The sequence below is a fragment of the Coloeus monedula genome, assembly GCF_965178545.1.
Source record: "Coloeus monedula genome assembly, chromosome: Z".
Classification (NCBI taxonomy): domain Eukaryota; kingdom Metazoa; phylum Chordata; class Aves; order Passeriformes; family Corvidae; genus Coloeus; species Coloeus monedula.
Window position 1 is genome coordinate 63551175 of NC_138822.1, and position 19196 is coordinate 63570370.

The 19196-nt window shown below is 36.2% G+C and overlaps 1 protein-coding gene across 2 annotated transcripts in view; it reads right to left on the bottom strand.

Moving 5' to 3' along the window:
- Nucleotides 1-746: 746 nt before the first annotated feature.
- The window catches only part of SREK1 (splicing regulatory glutamic acid and lysine rich protein 1), a 36485-nt gene continuing 18035 nt past the window's right edge, over nt 747-19196 (bottom strand). For both annotated transcript variants that reach the window (XM_082301907.1, XM_082301908.1), the window contains exons 7-12: nt 18871-18985; nt 16261-16380; nt 13481-14002; nt 8293-8388; nt 7687-7822; nt 747-6614 (exon numbers count right to left, since the gene is read on the bottom strand). In XM_082301907.1, the coding sequence (XP_082158033.1) occupies nt 6462-6614; nt 7687-7822; nt 8293-8388; nt 13481-14002; nt 16261-16380; nt 18871-18985 (1142 nt within the window). In that variant the 3' untranslated portion in view covers nt 747-6461. The remainder of the gene's footprint in view (nt 6615-7686; nt 7823-8292; nt 8389-13480; nt 14003-16260; nt 16381-18870; nt 18986-19196) is intronic.

A 19196-nucleotide genomic window follows, 5' to 3' on the forward strand; every position in this document is an offset into this window, starting at 1 on the left:
AGCATGGTGAAATGCACTTCACCAGACCACAGGCATGGTGACTAAATCACCTATGGTGACTAAATCAGTGGGAGCTAAGCCAGCCACGAGCCAGCCAGCCAGCTAAACCGACCTCAAAAATCATCAGAGCAGATCACTAGTGAGCAAGTTAAGTCTGTTGAGAAGCACATCTCAAACTATTGCTCCTTAATCAGTGCTATTTAGACTCTTACAAATTATATAAAGCAATTGAGAAGCTTTTGCATGGAGAAGTAACAAATTATATAAAGCAATTGAGAAGCTTTTGCATGGAGAAGTAAATTTTGGTATGAAAACATCCATGGCAATAAACTGATAAGTACCATTAATGTCAGAAGCTCTGCTTGAACTCCTGATTCCTACTTTGCAATAGTCTTCTATACAGTCACATTTACTAATTTACCATTTGAAAGTGAGACTCTCTCTCTGGTGAAACTATGGTAGTTTCCTCTGCAGAAGAAAATCCCCTGCCCAGATAGGGAATTCAGAAGGCTCCTCTGTAACTGAACAGTGATGATATATTCAATTACTTAACCCCTTATCACTTTTCCTTTAACACTCTTGTCAGTATCAGTAAAACAGTTTCAAAGCACTTCACTCTGGGGCAGATAAAGCCTACAAAAAAAAGAAAAAAAAAACAGAGAAGAGAGAGAATTGTACAGTCATTTGTTGTACCTCATCTAAATTTAGTGGAAGTGAGTTTATGACACCATTAGAACTTTGGGACATGGTTTATTTATGAAAATAACAACAACGTAATAGCATTTAACATTTCTTTACACGTACCATTTTCATAGTTGCTTCATTAATGCAAAAATATACCAACATAGCACAAGTGTGGTTACCTGGTAATTAAACTTTGAATACCTACATTATTAACAGAAATATCAAACTTAAGAGAAGGAAAATAGTATTTTTGCTGCTGTGGTGCTTAGGTTCCTCAGGTATATGTGAACCCAGACTGTGATAGGTGCGATTTGTGAGTAACAAATTAGACACAGCTCCCGTATCAGCGGGGAAAATACCAGAAAGGACCTGCTGATAGGCTACATAATCTGTGAAATTTAAATTACTCTCTTGATCTTTCTGGGCCAAATCAGTCATTCCTTTGATTGTTATGTAAACGATGGCTTTTCAAAGTAGCAATTTCTAAATGCCCCAAGATTTACTCATCAGTGCACTAGTAGTTCCAAATCTTTGCACTAGGGAAAGAATAGAGCAACATCTTCTAAGAAAGCTAGTTAACTGGCAGTCTCATTAAGGATATCAAGAACTGCATGAGAGATGAAATTATTCTTTTACTATTGCAGATAAGTTTTTCAGGCCAAAAAAGACACATACAGCCTTTTCAATGGAAAAAGAACAATTTCATTAACAATTAGTAGAGAATACACTTTGTATACCAAAAATCTCTGATCTCACATCAAATTTGGCACTAGCTGAACATAAAAAATGTAACAATTTTTTTTTAAAGTGTAAGCTGAAACTTTCCAGAATAGTATAAAGAGCTAAACCCCTGTTTTTTGCTGTCCGTTCTCCTGTATTAAGCTCAACTATCTTAAAACTGTCATGACAATAAAAAAAAAAGAATTGCCCTCTTAGATAGTAACAGTTCACATGTTCAGAACACACTGAAAGCTGAAGTTGGTAGATAGCTTCTCAACTGTAGTATTTACCCAAACAATACAGAAGTGCAGTGTTAACAGCTTCATCTCCTCAAACTAGAGGGAAAGTTGCTGCCTCCACATATTGGGACGTTTATTAAACTGTATTACATTGAAGAGAATACAAAAGAAACCCTTGTGCTAAATGTGTTCACATTCTGCAATAGGACATACCTACAAATGAGGCAGTCTTGAATTAGAAATAAACACTGCATGCCATGACATTTTTTAGAAGTCTAAAATTAAACAGAGGAAAGTGGGGTTCTCTTACATTAAAAAAAATCCTTTTGTACAGTGCTTTTAGTTTCAATATAATTTTAATTATACTTTTCAACATATAAAAATAAAGCTAAAGTACAAGCTGAAATTTTCTGTTCTGTTTATGTATTAGCAAACAAAATTAAATTTTAGATTCTCTTTAGGCACTAACACTTAATGATATCTACATATACTCTCCACACTCCAGTCTCTGGTGGGAAAACTACATCTCTCTGATTAAATGTCCAGTGATTGACAGGATTTTAGACATCTACATATTTCAGCATTTATGCCACTAATTTTCACTTTTAAAATTATAACACCAAAGGCAGTATTTGATTGCTATAAAATGGAAAACTACCACCAAGTGGCATATGACCCAGATAATGATTCACAATTCACATCTTAAAAGATTGTTTCACCACTATAATGCTATTATCACACTAACACTTTAAAAGTTCAAGATTATTTTGGATTTTTTTTTTCCCTCTAACAACACGAGTTCTGATCTTGTTTCATTATAGAAGTGATGCAGAGATGCTTCAGACCTAAAAGTAGACAATACACATACCACTATGGCATTACTGTTTGCAATGGTCACACACATGAATGAAAAATAACTAAATAAGGACTGGCAATACGTATACAGTAATTTATAACATACAAAGCAGGCTTTACTTAACTAGCTCTTTCTTAGACCAAAAGAAAATCCCGTAATTCCTAATCTAGTAACTATTACAAAATACCAGTACAAGCTAAAGGCTTGAAAGAAGCTACTATGTAACAGATCTGAAGAGTTTCAAAGTAATTCAGGTACTGCCTTAAATGTAACTAAGAGAACAGTAGCAAGCAATGCAAAGCATGCTACAGACTACCGAATTTAACTTCCTTGCAGCAGAGTAAATACACGGAAGTGTCCACAACTCATTTCAGAATCGAAGCTGTGCATAGGTTGCTGTCAGCCAGCTAATATAAACCTTGTTCAGACACATTTATCTATCTGAAACTCCCATCCAAAAAATTAGGAGGTGATTAATGAATAGGCAAAACCCACATCTCAACAATTTCCCAAGTATTCTTCAGATATTTCTAGTTTCTAACCAAGTGCTTTTATTATCCCCAATTCCAATTCCGACATGAAATCTAAGAATTCTTTACATACCATACTACTATTGGTGTCTGCAAATAAAATTCCATGCCTCACACCTTTCTAAATCCATTGACTTTGATTAAATCATCTGAGCCACAGCCACCTCTATCTTGAGTTTTAACATCCTGTTTCATCCACCAAGAAGTTCTCTTCTACTACCTTCTTCTTTCAGGACGTAAAGAAAAATCCTGTCTGCTACCCAGAATCCTGTTGGGAAATAGCTATGGGTAGTAATGGCAGCTTATGTGCTTTATGTGATCTTAGCAAAATGGCACCAGATCATCACTCTTCTGAGCAATTACATTTTCAAGTAAGGGCTGATTCAGATGAAACTATGTGTAAAACAATACAGCTGTCATGAACTATGCTGTTCTCAAAACTTCCACCCAAGTTAAACCTATTTATAAAGTGCAAACCCAAATGATCTGACACAGCAGCTCAGCACACAAGCTTGTTAATGATGAAGGCAATGGACTTCCTATGGAAGTGGATGATGCACTCAATCCTGTAGGAGCAGGATGGAACTTTTATTACTGTGCTATGCTATCAGTTTATAAGTGAGCTACCCTCTGTAGAGATAAGCATTTTACAGAGTAACAGTTCTCCAGGAGTGGCTTTTTAGGAACACCTGATAAGAAGGGACAGATAATAACTACCTCACAGATCTGCACTGTATTTACAAAGCAAAACCAGAAAATACAGTGTTTGCAAGAAAACATGACCTGAGGAGGGGAGAAAATGTGTGTATTTGGTGGCTGGTTGTTTTGGTTGTTTTTTTTCCTTAACAAAAAAACAACCAACAAAACCAACCAACCAAAAACCCTAAAAACCCCAAGACACTTTTTGTAAGGGAATCATAATGAACACACAATGTAACAATGTGCTGCATATAACCTCAGACATGGGATAAAATAGCTAGGAGTAAGTTAAGGCTGCCATTCATAACTATTAACTTCCAAAGGCATGTTTCTCAGCTAAGGGTACACAATCCTTTACATATTTTATAACTGATACATCACAGAGATATGCTATTTCAGGCTAACAAAACTCAAGAAATCAAACTAATACCAGCTAAAACATGATACACGGAAAGAATTCTAGCTCTTCCCAAAGGAGAAACTTAGCTTTTCAAAGACACCATAAATAATACATATATATTTTCACTAGTATCCCCATTTCAGATGAAAAAAGCTCTATGAATAAGACTAGATGGTCTAAAAATACTCCTTTAAAAAGTATGTACCAGCAGAAACTTCCCTCTAAAATACTTATTTTATTAGTGAAATGGTACCAAAGATAACAAGTATACAAACAATCTCTTTGCTCTATGCTACTTACACATCATAAATAAGACAGCTGTTGTTGCAAGACACAATCTTTCACAGTCTTCCTGTAAGCATACAGATTTTTTATTCTTTTATTAGAATTAGCTGTTTACCAGCCAACAGCATGTGGCTTAAAATCACAAAAATGGCTGTTCTATACTTTACATGGTAAAGCATTTTCTGTTGTCTTAAATGTACACAGTGGTAAGAACATTAAATGTTATCAAAAATGCGGAGTGATTAAGCAGCTTTGCTTCACAATCAAATTGGATTTCATTACCTTAGGAGCTGGGCAAAGTTTTCATTCCCTGTAATATGCTTCCCTTCCACTGAAAAAATTTAACTATGCAGAGGAAAAGTAAAACAAGTAGAAAGCAAATAGCCAATACACTCAATTTTTTATTTTAACTGAAAGAATTAACACGTCCCATGAGGTAAGGCAATTAAGTAATTTGATTGCATTAAGTTGTACTAAAAATAATCTACGTGATTTTAGATATGATAATGTCTTAAAAGTATAACTTATCAGAAATCTCAGGTAACCAATTAAACTAGTTCAGAGAACACAGCCATGTTTTGCCTTGACGAAAATAGTTCTTTTGTCCTTCTCTTCTTACATGCTTTCTCCACAAAAAATGAAAAAAGAATCTCTACTGTGTAAGCCCTATGTAAATTAGAACTTTCTTCCTCATATTATTTATCCCCTGTTTCTTTGCATGCCATTCCTTTTATATAGCCCAACAGGTATCAGAGAAAATAACAGAGAGGTAACAATTAAGGCCATCCAACCGTATATTAAATGTCTTAAGGACTTTCTTTGATGCAGGTGATCAGAGCACATTTTGTATTCCGCTACTACTTTTGTACAGTGGTGGTCCCCAAATGACATCTTTCCTCTTATTTATAAATCTAAGAAAAAAAAAAAGATGGAGCTTCAGTATTTTAACAAGTGAATCAAACAATCGTTCTGGCAAGTCACTTGCATTCTTGTCTACAGCATGGTGGTGGCAAAGTAGCAAGAGAGATCAAATAAGATTTAGCTGAAAATGTGTAACAGCACATATACATTTCTAGAAAATACCACATTTTAAGAAGGCACTAAAGCTTCTGCTTGTGCTCCCATATTTTTTTAACGAAAAAGAAAAATTAATTTTCTTAATGGCACCTGTACTATTTTCAGCTGAACAGACACACTGCAGTACATTTCAAAACAAAGCTGTAAGTTCTGGTATCATCATATAGATGTGCTCACTTCTCTAAGGACAAAGAAAACAACAAAACAAACAACTCCAAAACAACCCTGTAAGCTAACCTAATACCTATAACATGGCAATGTTCCTTTTAGGAACAGAAAAAGCGCATGCATTGTTCAAACACTTTAAAAGAAATATTAATTTCAGGGATATTAGTAAGAAATTATTTTAAATAATAAACCCTAAGAATCTCAAGCAGTGAGCAAATGAAAAACATACTAATCTGTGAGTATTTAACATAAGAACAGTAAAACCGTGTTTATGCTTAAACCCCCTTTCCCTACAGTTGTCATTTACTAGGAAAGAAAGTGTGTATATTTATGCACCATTTTCAAGCACATCAAACAGCACACATTGAAATTTTTGTGGATTTTTTAACCTACAGGGCAAAACAATACAAACGCCATCAACAAGCAGTATTTTAAACAACCTTCAATGCATATCTTCAGCTTTTTTTGGGAAGTACAGGTTTACATCTTTCAGTTTCTAGTTATTTGTAACACCTTATAGCAAAACTTAACATAAATCGTTTTACAAGTACAGCCATCATGGAAAAGCATGGATTTTCAAGAGATGAATAGTTCTGATGGCATCTGCCTTTTCATGGTATAACTACTGGTCCGTGCTATCTTGCTTTACAGCAAGAAGACAACAAAGCTATCACAAGAATTGGAGGAGCTACTAGTACTATCAACAGGTTCAGGTTGATTGCTTTGACATTTTCTTCCTCATTCTGGGAAATAAAATGCTTTGGGTTTCATTCCTTAGTTGAATTGTAAGTCCATTCTTTGCTTTAAACCTCTTCCATTTTAATGGAGAGGTTTTCTTCATTTGGTTGACAGTTCCCGTTCTGTTGTAGCTTGACTTCATCTGTCCTTTGCGTATCTCTATTGTCTACTTCCTTGTCAGTCTCTGAATTCTGATCTTCTTTATTGTTATCTTTGTCCTACCAAAGATAAAATTATTTGACAACAAAATAATATTTGTAGCATTATAGGCTATGACTTCCAACCAACTCTTGGTAATTTTTTTGTTTCAATTTTTACATGTCTATCTTGTCTCTGCAAATTTTAGAATAGAGGTGTGAGCTTCTTTGCCCCCTCCCCCCTCTTTTTTTAAAACTAGCTTTCTTTTCAGTGGGCTGAAGTTAGGCACTTGTAGCAACCCATCACCCAAAAAATTATGCCATAAAGTGATCTGTCTTTATTAACTATAGTCAGACAAAACAGAACAAGCAGCACCACAGAATGTATGAGAAATAGCTCCAGAAATTAAGATTTCACCAACATTTTTTAAATAGAACTTTTAAAATAGAAATTTTTTTTTCTTTTTTTTTGTCAGGTATCTGATGCATTTTAAGGGAGTTCTTGGGTAAGATACTTAAGCATTTCAGCAGTCACCTAAACAAGCTGTTTTGTAACAGCTGAGTAATTCTCCGAGCACAACGAACTACTCTTTAAAGGTGTGCTGCTATTCAAATTCTAAGATTAAACAATTTGAAGACGTTTCTTTTCTTAATTCTAGTACCTTCTATTTTGCAGGGGAAAATCCTATACCACTCTTTCACAACTCTTCAACTTCACTCCTATAGAATCCAATATACAGACCAGGACCAAATCAGTGAGGGAGAGTTTGAGCTGCAGTGAGAGTTTATTCAAAAAGTAATCTTTTCAATATGACAGTCAAGCCACCGCTGAATACTGCTTATTAGTTAATGCTCTGCCTGCTCCTAGGAGTAGGGAACCAGGCATGTCTTAACATAGGGCACACAGTAGGAAAGAGAAACAAGGTGTTTCTGTAACCTAAGCACACAAACTCCTACAGGTCAACTGAAGTCCAAACATGTAGACTTAAACTGGACTACTAACCCCAACTAGCAAATACTAAACCCAAACTGATTTGGTAAGGAACAGGAAAAAAAGAAGGGAGGAGTAGAAGAAAGAAAAAGGAAAGAGAGAATTTCAATAATGGCTTCATTACCACTTCACTCTGCTGATCACGTGGTCACACAAACTTACCTTCAAAGTAGTGGTGCTTTTGTCAGATTTCTCCTTTCCCTCTTTTTCTTTACTACTTTTTTTCTTGGAAGTGGACCGTTCTCTTTCTCTTCTTTCATTATTTGTATCCCTTTCTCTTTTCTTTTCTTTCTTGTTTCTGTTTCAGAAATTTTTTATTCAAATTAGGATTTGATCCAACTACAACAAACTTCAAACCACTTGACAGCAAACTAAACTCCCAGCGTGGATGTTCAAAAAACCTCCCAAAATTTAACAAAAAAGCCCTTCACGAAGACAATGGGATTTTTTTGGCTGAAGAGAGCTAAACACTGCATGCCCAGTACACACTGTATTTGCAAAGAAAAAAGCGAATGAATCTGTATCAGATGAAGGGATTTTATTGATTTGAAGCAATTTGCAATGCTGATTGATTTGAAACTATGTCATTGAAAGAATACCAGAGCTCAAATTGGTTAAAGTTTTGAGTTAGTTTTAAATTAAAACTGAATCATACTGACCAACTGAAATAATCTGAAATCCTTAATGCAAAGGCAGTAGAACAGTGAAAATACTATAAATCCTTCCTTCTTTACTCATCATTAACTTCTATGTTTACATCAAACCAACCTTCTTGGAGAAGGAGTTCGTGAAGACTTCCTTTTTGCTGTTTTTGATGTTTTAGGAGACTTGGAGGGACTTCTACTCTTCCTTTTACGCCTTTCTCTACAGGACCAAGAAATTCAAGATCATCAAAACCCAAAAATAATAAACTCAAAGGAGATAAAAAGAGAAAGCTCTTACAATGATCTAACACATTCACTGAATTTAACAGTCTATATTACCAACAGAATATGAACTGTACCACCTAAAAAAAATTGTACGCTTCAGTTTAGTGGGAAAGGCAAGGCTGCAAGTAGGAAAAAAGAAGTTGTGTCCTTTCAAAATTTTTTTTTTAAAATCCTTATACACTTGATAACAATGGAAACACACTGAATTCAGTAATCCAGTTAAGTTTCTTCAGTCAGGAAAATAATTCAATTGAATGAAGTGCCATATTAAGACAAATGGTGTAACTTGAACAGTATGAATCTCAAAATGTAACATTACAATCTGCAGATCACTGCAACTTCAGTTTAACCTGACTGAAATTTAATTCCTAAATATATGAGTTAGAATTAGCTGGTTTAGAAGAAAATATTGCAAAATGAAGCCCAAGCTCTTGTCAAAATCAGGATAAATAAATTCTGTTGTTTGTCTTGTGGTCCTTGCTTAGCAAACTCAATGTCATCATTCCGTAACACACGGAAAAGCCTGAAGTGTTTTACAAAGCAGCTGTTTTACATAGCTATATGGAGTTTCCTGAAGTTGCCATTATGGATACTGATCTTGAATAGAACAAAAACATGAAATAACTGGTCATTTATACTGAGGCACACATTAAATTAAAGCAAAAATTGAGCCAGTACAACTTCATTCAACATAAATGCAGAACCCATCTGTCAAAATAAGACAATTTTTTTCCTATCAACTCTTTGTACAGCAGGAAAAGCAGACTGGAAGAACATTGAAGAAAAATAGGGAAATTTAAAACTTACTTCTAGATATAGCACAAAAGCTACATTTATGGATAACACCTTTTGCAATTTGTGTATACTTAAATCTTCAATATTTAGAAAAGCCAAGAAAACAAAACTTATTTGATAAATAACAAAAGGAAACATTAAATTATGGCCAGTATCACTACATGGATTGACACTCTGACAATATAATTTACTGTGACTGTCCTGGTTTTGGCCAGGATAATTTTCTTTCTAGTAACCAGTACGGTGCTGTGTTTTGGATTCAGTATGACAATGATGTTGGTAATACAGTGATGTTCTAGTTGTCACACTAAATCAAAGACTTTTGTTTCCCATGCTCTGCCAGCAAGCAGGTGCCCAAGACACTGGAAGGGAGCATGGCAAGGAGAGCTGACCCAACTGGTCGAAAGTATATTCCATACCATAGGCAGGGAGCTGGCTGGGAGCTGCAGACTGCCCTGGAAGATGGGCTAGGCATTGGTCCATGAGGGGTGAGCAATTGTGTAGTACATGACTTGTTTCTCTTGGGGTTTATTTCTCTCTGTACTTTCCATTACAATTATTACTGTTAGGGTAATTATTTTATTTTGTTTAAATTACTAATGTGTTCTTCCCTCAACTCTCAAAACACAGAGCCTGGCAGAGCATGACAAGGTTGAACAAAGAAGGGACTGGTGAGGAAACAAAAGAAGTCAGAAATGAACTGTCATGGTTTAACTCCAGATGGCAACTAAATCCAGAGTGGCATTTGCTCATTCCGTGCCTTCTTTTGCCCCCCCACTGCCCCTCAACCTCCATACCCCCATGCCACTGGGGAGGAGAATAATCAATAAGAAAACTCCAGCACTGTACCAGCTGATAATAAGAAATTTAACTTTCTTTCAGTCAAAACCAAGACAGAGACCTCCTGAAGCTGCACAGGACAAGATTTCTTAGGTATTTTGTTCAGCAAGCTTTTAAGTGTGATTGATAAACAAAAATATAAAATGGCCTCAAAATTGTGGACTAAATAACACAGTAACTACATCAGTTGTTCACTAGTTAACATGCATTTTATTTTGAACATCTCCACATTTATCATCACCTTTATTTAAATGACGATACTGGAAATTGATTATTCTCTCTTAGTGCTGTCACTTCGGCTACACTGAGTACATTCCCACTTTATTCTGCTTTCCAGCATACATACCTGCAAACCAAGTGCTTTAGCAATTGTGTTCAAACTAGAAACTGCTTATTCATGAAGCCTCATTTTCAGTTGCTGCTCTTATTTCAAGCTGAAGAACTGTATCTCACTGCATTTGTCCATACAAAGATTTTTGCGCACCCATTTCATTAACTCTCTTGCACAATACTAATACAGCAGAATTTAAGAAAAACAAGTTCTGAATACTTTGATAGTGATCCCATGTCTCTCAATCATACACAGAAATAACATTATGCACCTCATCTGGTGCTACTGGTTCTGCTAGCCTGTAAGATAGCTCCTTTCCCTGATTTCTCTTCCCCCCTGGTCTGTCTCTTCCTACAGCTAGGAATCACAAATAACCATCTTATTTCCAGTACCTGCATGCTGTATGTCAGCAAAGCAAGGTCAGTTGCCATCTAGTTCTTAGAAGGTCCCGTATGTCCTACTCCACCTTCACCTCTTCTCCAAAAAGAAGACTGTTTGCCCCGTATTTTACATTTATCAGGCAAATGATCAGAATGAAGTGCTGTACTGTACGTTCAGGCAATTGAAATGCCTCATGGTTGAATTATCTTCACTGGAAAGGCCTGCAACCATTTAAACTATGCAATGTCAACCACCAAAGAGAGACCACTGAAAGCAAGCTGTGACTGTAACCCAACCCATCCAGAATTACTTTTCAGAGAACCAGAACCATGACATTACTGAGGTTGGAATTACCTATCCCTTCCCCACCTTACAGGAGGGTCAAACCAGAGTAGGTTATTCAGGGCCATATCCAGTAAGATTTTATTATCTCCATGGAGAGAGGAGACAATCCCTTGGGGTAACTAGTTCCAGTCTGCCCAAAAAAACCACAAAGTCAACATTAGGAAAAAAAACCCTTTATTTCCCATATGTCAATATGGGCCTGTCACCTCTTAATTGTCACAGGCCTCTGCTGGCTCTGTCTTCTTCATGCTCTTATTAGATATTAATACATATTTTAAGACGCTCCTTAGCTTTCTTTCTCTTTTCCAGGCTGAAGAGTCCCAGATTCCTCAGTATTCCCTTGTATGACAGAAGCTCCAAGCCCTTTATAAGCTTCATGGCCCTTCACCAGACTCACGCCAGTATATTTGCATGTCTCTTGTAACGGGAAGCCCAGAACAAGATTCTAAATGTGTCCTCACCAGAAGAGGGAAAGAATTTCCTTTTTTGACCTACTCACAACATTGCTGGCCTTCTTAGCTGCAAGGACCTGCCAGCCAGCCTTCCAGCCAGTCAGTCCCCCTGCTATACTGGTGCAATGGCATTATTCCCGCACATGTGTAGGACTTTTCCTTTCTCTTTGTTCAATTCCATAACTCTCAGTCCATTTCTCCCACCTGCTAAAGTTTCTCTGAATGATGGACCAGCCTCTCCCCACTCTACTGTTTGCAAAGCTGCCAAGGATGCCCTCTGTCCCACTATCTAAGCCCTTATGTTATCTTGATAACAACATTCACCAGTATTGGCCTCTGCATGGATGTTCTAAGGATAATGTTATATCTGAAAAAAAATTGTAAATCCATAATAGAAAGTGTATTTTCTCATCTTCCAGCTTCAAAAGAACACTGCTCTCGTTTAACAATATCTGTATCATATCAAAGTACAGTTTTGTACTTTGCACTAGAAGAGATGCACTAATTTTCACTAGAATTGTTTGCTCAAGTACATGACATTGGAGCCTTTCCGTAGCACTTTCTTAACTAGTAGGATTCTTAAGGGGGAACAAAATTGTTGCAAACTAAAGTATGAGCTTTTGGTTACAGCCAGCTAACTACACTTGCTGTTTGGCTTTAGGAACCTGGTTTTCCACCAAGGGTCCTATATAAGCTCTATATTGAAACTCATGTATTTTTCTGCACTTATCCAATTCTACACTGAAGCCTACGAACCGAAAAAAATGGTTTCAAAGCTGATAGAAGTATCTCTGTGTGGGTCTTCCACGCATGTAAATAGGAAGCTGCATATGCTTAAAGAAGAAACAGTATTTTTCCCATAAACCTCATAACACAAACACAATGTTCAGAAACTATTTCACCCTTTTTTACCTTCTATGAGCTTGGACTAGAGGAATTCTGCTTTTGTCTAGTGAAATTATGATAACAGAACTTCATTAGTATAGGTAGAACTTTAGCAATTCATTCAGAATTTCATTATCTCAAGGTTACAGGTATCATTTGGTATTTAAAACTGATGCAATACTACTGAACTTTAATTCCTGATGTAACAGAAAGGACCTTATCCACCAATGCTTCCGAACTTACCTTAGCTGCACTGCTTTTAGAATATGCCTGAGTTTGCTTACAGAGGTTGATTATAATCTCACAGCCTCTTTCTGCTGTACTGAATTTATCCAGACTTCCTGCCAGTTAATCTTCCTTCAGAGCCAAAACCAACATCTACATTAACTTTATTGTTTTCCTGCTTACAGTCAGTAACGTTAACGAACGTCACTTTTAACTTATACCTGGCCATCTAGTCAGATAAACAAGGTTTCTGTCTCTTCCAACAGAGATATATTCACCTTGTGAAAGGCTAGCCAGCCAAGCAATACACTTGCTTCCTGCAGTTCAGCCATCCAGCCAAAAAGTAGCAAGTACTATGGAACAACTGTTTGCAAGATCTACAGACCAAAATGTTGCAGTACGTAAGTAATGAAAGAACTATGTAACACTGACTCAAACTTTCATCAGGGCAAAGATGATGTGTGTGCTGTAGGCCAGAACTTCTGGCTGTCTCCAACATATAGAAATGGCACAAGAATCACCCAATTACTGTCCTCAAGGATTATATAATATGGTTATGTGAAAGTCAAGCACCAGCAGCCCAACAAGAAACTGTTCTATCAGGCATCATATAGAGCATTTTATTACAGATGTTACTTTACAGGAAAATCTACAGAATGGAAATAATACATATTTATTTAATAAGAGACATGGTGATATCAATACATAAAAATTAGGATGGTGCCTCACTGAACTGACAAGTCAAAAAAAAGCATGAAAAATTCTAAACAAACCTGCTGGAGCTACGAGATCTTCTTGAAGAGCTATAGCTTCTTGGGGGTGTTCTGGATCTCTTATCTTTCTTCTTTTTATCATCTCTGTCTTTTTCTCGATCCTTCTCCTTATCCCCATCTTTTTCCTTTTCTTTGTCTCTGTCCTTTTCTTTGTCCTTATCTCCCTCCTTGTCCTTAATCTTTTCTCTGTCCTTCTCTCCTTCTTTCTCAGTATCTTCTTTTTCTTTGTTCTGATCTACCTCTTCCTTTTCTTTTTCCTTATCTTTATCTTTTTCCTTTTCCTTGTCCTTTTCCCTGTCCCTGTCTTTGTCCTTATCCTTGTCCCTGTCTTTGTCTCGGGCTCTCTCTCTGTCTTTGCTTCGCTCTTTATCTCTCTCCTTGTCCTTCTCCCTATTTCTCTCTTTATCTCGCTCTCTTTCCCTGTCTTTGTCTCGGTCCCTATCCTTCTCCTTGTCTCGGTCTCTGTCTTTTTCTTTGGCCTTTTCTTTTTCCTTGATCTTTTCTTTGTCTCTTTTCTTGTCCCTGTGAAAAGCCAAACACAAACCCATTAATTAATCTTCAAACTTTCCAATTAGAATTACAACTAACTTTTTAGTATACATCAAGATAAAGTGTCTCTGTTGAAAAATAGTAATTCTTCAATATTTTACTTTTTCACCCTGTTCACGATGAGGGAAATCTACATATAGCTAGGAAATATACGGCTACATACAGCTAGGAAAAAACTGGAAACCAAATTGGAGAAAGGGAGGCCAAAACCAAATCAAACCACTATCTTCCAAGTGATGTTACTATGTCTCTCTCCACCTCACAGTTATGTAATTATACATATATATATTGTCTCTATTTTGTCAGAGAACGGACAAAACTCTACAATCTTTAAATCCACTCTACACTAAAAATATATCCACACAAAATGACCTTCAGATTAGTCACTGCCAAAAGAATAAAGACAGCTGACTGACAGAAGTCTTTATATTCTACAGTTTTGTCTCACACAGGTATCTTTGAACTGCTTGGAAGTCCAACAACACTTAATTCATAGAAATAAAAAGAAAACACGGACAAAATACCACCAGATACCCTTAAAAGGCAAATGTAAGATCAAAACTCAAGACAATTCAGCTATCTGTAATGTCATTAGGAATTTGAAAATTACTGAAAAATTGCTAATACAGTAAAAACAGAAGAAAGGAAAGCAGCTTCTTCGGGACAGGAAGTAGGATACATGCTGATAAAAAGAACAGTAAGGAAAATTCCATCTGATGTTCAAATCATCAAGTCAAACAAAAACTAATTAGCTCACAACTTTGGCTGGAAGATTACATTATAGTATAGGACTATTTGAAAATGCAAGACTCCATCTTTCCTCTCTAGTACAGAGACACGTGACAAAAGAACAATTGCTCAGAGAGAGAAAACAGGAGAAAGCACAAGAGGAGAAATTCATTAGCAGGCCTTATTGGGTAAAAGAGAACCAGATGGACAGAAGTTATCTGGTATTGGTATCTATTCTAGATTTTCACAGATTCTAAGAGACTCCTTCACACATGAAAGGTCCTAAGCACTCAAACAGTCCTCCAACTGAAGAAGTGTTTGGCAGTATCTTCTCAACTGTAAATAAACAGCAGACTGTTGTATGCTCTGTGACCTAATAACTTTGATTCCCATTAGGTTCTGTCAAATACTTTGTTAGGAGTCTCAGAGAAGGAATGTAACATCATAAAGACAAAACAGCACACAGTCCCCACGACACCAGCCTTAAAACCTCTCAAGAAATGTCTTCTAGTTAATTTATCAGAGAGATTTCACTGGACTTGCCCCTTCCAGTGAGCAGATGTCTCAAGAAGCTCCAGAAAAGAGAAACAAGAGAATCGAAAGGACCCACCAATAAAACCCAGCTGGCTACATAGTCTAGTTTTGTTTCCACATAGGTCCACAGATCTACAGCTCTCTTTCCCACAAAACTTCTTATCTCAAAAAGCAAGAGGCAGCTGCACAACCCAAGTACAAATCTCCCTTTAAATGAATCAAGGGAATTACAGAAATGAAACTAAGAACATACCAAGACTTATATTAATTAAGCTATTTTCACAGGCACTTTTGGTTTGAGTTTATTCTCTACTTCATTGCTCAAAAAATTGTGCTATGATCTTGTTAAAATTTCACAGTTTAATAATTAGATGATCAGACATAAAAACTAATAAACTAGATAAAATACACACATATTACATCCTGAAATACATATATGCCACACAACAGACACGTGCATTTGTTCCTGCTGTTTGACATATGAGAACATCAAAGGTGAAAACAAAAGCTCATGCACAAGAACTATATACATGTTCTCACAATATAGGATCAAGGTCAGTCTGAATTCAACCTTCTCAACAGATACACATCAAACAAGCAGTATCCATTTTTTTTGTAGGTTCACAAGGTACACAAGGTATTCCTTAACTATTGGTTGTAGTCTGACAAAATTACCTCTTTTCAGTCAGCCTGGATGTAAGTACAAATGTAGACGAGACTATCGAAGTTCAGGTGCCTCAGCATGATCATTTAACCCCTGTAGGCACCATCTAGGCTACAAGAAAGACAATTAACTCTATCCTAGCCAAGACCACCACACTCAGTATTAAATATTACTTTCTGTCCTTTAGCCCCACAGATGAGACTCCACCCTTTATGGTCACCTAAAAGATTTGTTAAATTTTTTTCAAAAACTCTGTATTGTATCATTGTATCAACTCAGTATCATTTTGTGGAACAGATCTCACCGAGAACGAGAGCGACTTCTTGATTTCCGTCTTTCTGTAGATCTAGAACGCTTTTTCAGGGGACTTCTTGATCTGCGTCTGTCCTTGTGTCTTGAGAGAGATCTGTTGCCAGATCTACTTCTAAACGAAGAATGCCAGAGAAAAATATTTTAATATTGAAACTTCATACAAATGAAGTCGACCAACAAAATGACAGTATACATGTGTGGTGTCACCCCATAGTTTTATATAAAGAATTACACCTTAATAATATACTGTCTGCAAATGTTTTTGCAAATACGGATACTTTATGCTTCACCAGGTGTACATGTCCTACTTAGAAACAATGAACCATTTGAGTTATACCGATGTTTCATAATAATCTCCATGAATCAGGAAAATAAAAGTTAATGTAATTTACAACAGCTGTCCTCACAAAATGACACTGCATAAAATCTGATTGACAATTTTTAGCAAATTTTAAAAAGAATTAGTTACATTTTATTTCCTTTCCAGGCCCAGTCACTTACTGAAGTCCTAAGTCATTAAAAAAAAGATGACTTTGGCTACAACAATCTCTTTTTGCTTTGTTCTCTATCCTTATAATTTAAATTTAAAAAAAACCCCTGATGATGTGCGGCGCAGGGTTTAGTCAAGTTACCTTTTCAGATAAAAGGACCTGTTAATATGGATTTCAGTTGTAAATGAAGTGCAGATACTCTGATTAAAAAAACAAAGTCTTATGCAGATTTGATGAAGAAAACAGCACTTCAAATTTTTTTTCCAAAACTCTCCATATTTTTGACGACCCTTTTCCCCAGGAAAGGAAAAATAAAAAGCTGAATTTGCACATTAAGCTTCAAAAAACAACATCACTGGATACTTTGCTTCAGATATTAAGGTACCATGAAGTTTAACTTACCAAAGACAGAAACATCATGTATATTACTCAGTAAAAACTGAAGAATTGTGAGGTACAAAAAGTAACAGCTGCACCTACCTTCCAGAATTCAAGACACACAGCGTAATATAAACCAAGAGGAGAGGAAGCAATTTTTTACCTACACCTTTGTTCTCCTTATCAGCAGAGAAATACAAATCAACTGCAAGGCCAATTAATTACAACTGAATCAAAGCACAACCTTGAATACATTTTATGTCACAAAGATGAAAATTATGTTATATAAAAGAGTAAAACAGGGAAGCTGTAAGGATAGATTATTTTTACGGATGAAGCTCCCTCAACAGGTCAGAGTGGCTTTTTTTCAGCATGTTCTCAAAACTGACAGTAGCAATATTAAAGAATTTACAAAACATAACAAAATATAATAATCAACATTTGTTTCAAGAACAGGTTTTCCATATTTAAAAAATAAAAGCTTATCTTCTAAAATTCCACTTGGTTTCTGTCAGTATAAGATAGTACTGAAATTACTGCATTGTTACACGAAACCAAGTTTGTTTTTCAGTTATGGAATTAAGAGACATAGCAGAGAAGCAAGCAATAAAGAAGTGACCAAATGGTCCTTCTTGCATTAGAAAGCACCAAACATTATGAAGTCATCAGAAAACATGTGCTGTGGTTTCCTGCTATTGCAAAATTGAAGCCTGCACTTGTACCGTATTTCTTTGATAGTAAAATTGATGACAACTCCCTCTTGGCCAGATCTTCCGTATCTAAAAGAATCCTAGTAGCCTTATTAAAAGGCATGAATGAAAGGATGCAGCAGAGCTGTTGCTGCAATACGGACAACACTCAACTTTTTAAAGTGCAAGCAATCAAATAACATTCCAAATTTTGAGGGTTTTTTTATCCTTAATGTAGCCAAATATCTTTATTGACCTATGATTTACCTGGGTTCTCAGAAGATACTCCTGACAATTGAAAGAATCTGGACCGTTCTGGGAAGCCTTTAGAAGTCTCACAGAACAAGAAGGCTGTTTCATTCTTGGAAAAAAACCTTAATGGGTATACTTCAAGAATGACCTAATGATTTTCTTTTTCAGAACTGAACAGATTTAACAAAGCAAACAAAATCTGAAAAATTAGAAACTGCCCCTAATGCCTTTTCGCTATGCTTTTTTTAAAACATAAAAGCTCATCAGTCTGAATTCAACCTGCAAAAAAAGGTTTTTAAAAACATAGCTTCACATTTACAGGACAGTAAATAAAAACACTGCATTTATTAACTCAATGTTTAGAAGCTGAGGACAATAGGAATTCTAAACCAAAAACCAGCCAGCCTATTTGCTCAGGATGTTACGAGTAAATTATTTGCTCCATGCACAAAATGCAGGTTTCTCTTTAAAATACAGGTCACAAAACGTTATTTGGCTACATAGCCTAATGTACAAAACCATAAAATATACAAAGAAACCACATAACTTGTTATTGTACATGGCACAGGAAGTGCCTTCTAGTATGTTTTAACTGAAAGTAATCCTAAAAATGTTTAGGATTTAGAGGAAAAGAGTACCTACTCAGAGACAAAGTTCCTGGTTACTCTGGTCTGCTGGGTGCAAGTTAGTAATCTCTACAGGAATACTTGTGTGTAACTAAAAAATCTCCGTTAACAGCACCATGCAAAAAATCCCAATATGATCTTAGTCTGAAACAAAAAGCATACCGACCTGTGTTTTGAGTGCGATCTTTTCCTTCTAGATCGGGATTTTGAGCTAGACCTGGATTCTGAACGAGAATGGGAACGAGATCGACCGCCTTTTCTTTCACTGCTCTTTCCAGACTCTGAGAGGAAAAAACCACTTTGCAGTGTAAGCTCAGAACATTTAAAGATCCCAGTTAACAATCTGGCACAAGTGGAATGTACCACATATATTGCAAGGGGCCTACTCTCTGCACATCTTCCTTCTTTGCAAATATCCTTCAGAAACATCCAAGAAAGTCATTGCATATACTCGTTGAGTGCAGCCATCCTGCAGCAGTACACATAAACCAG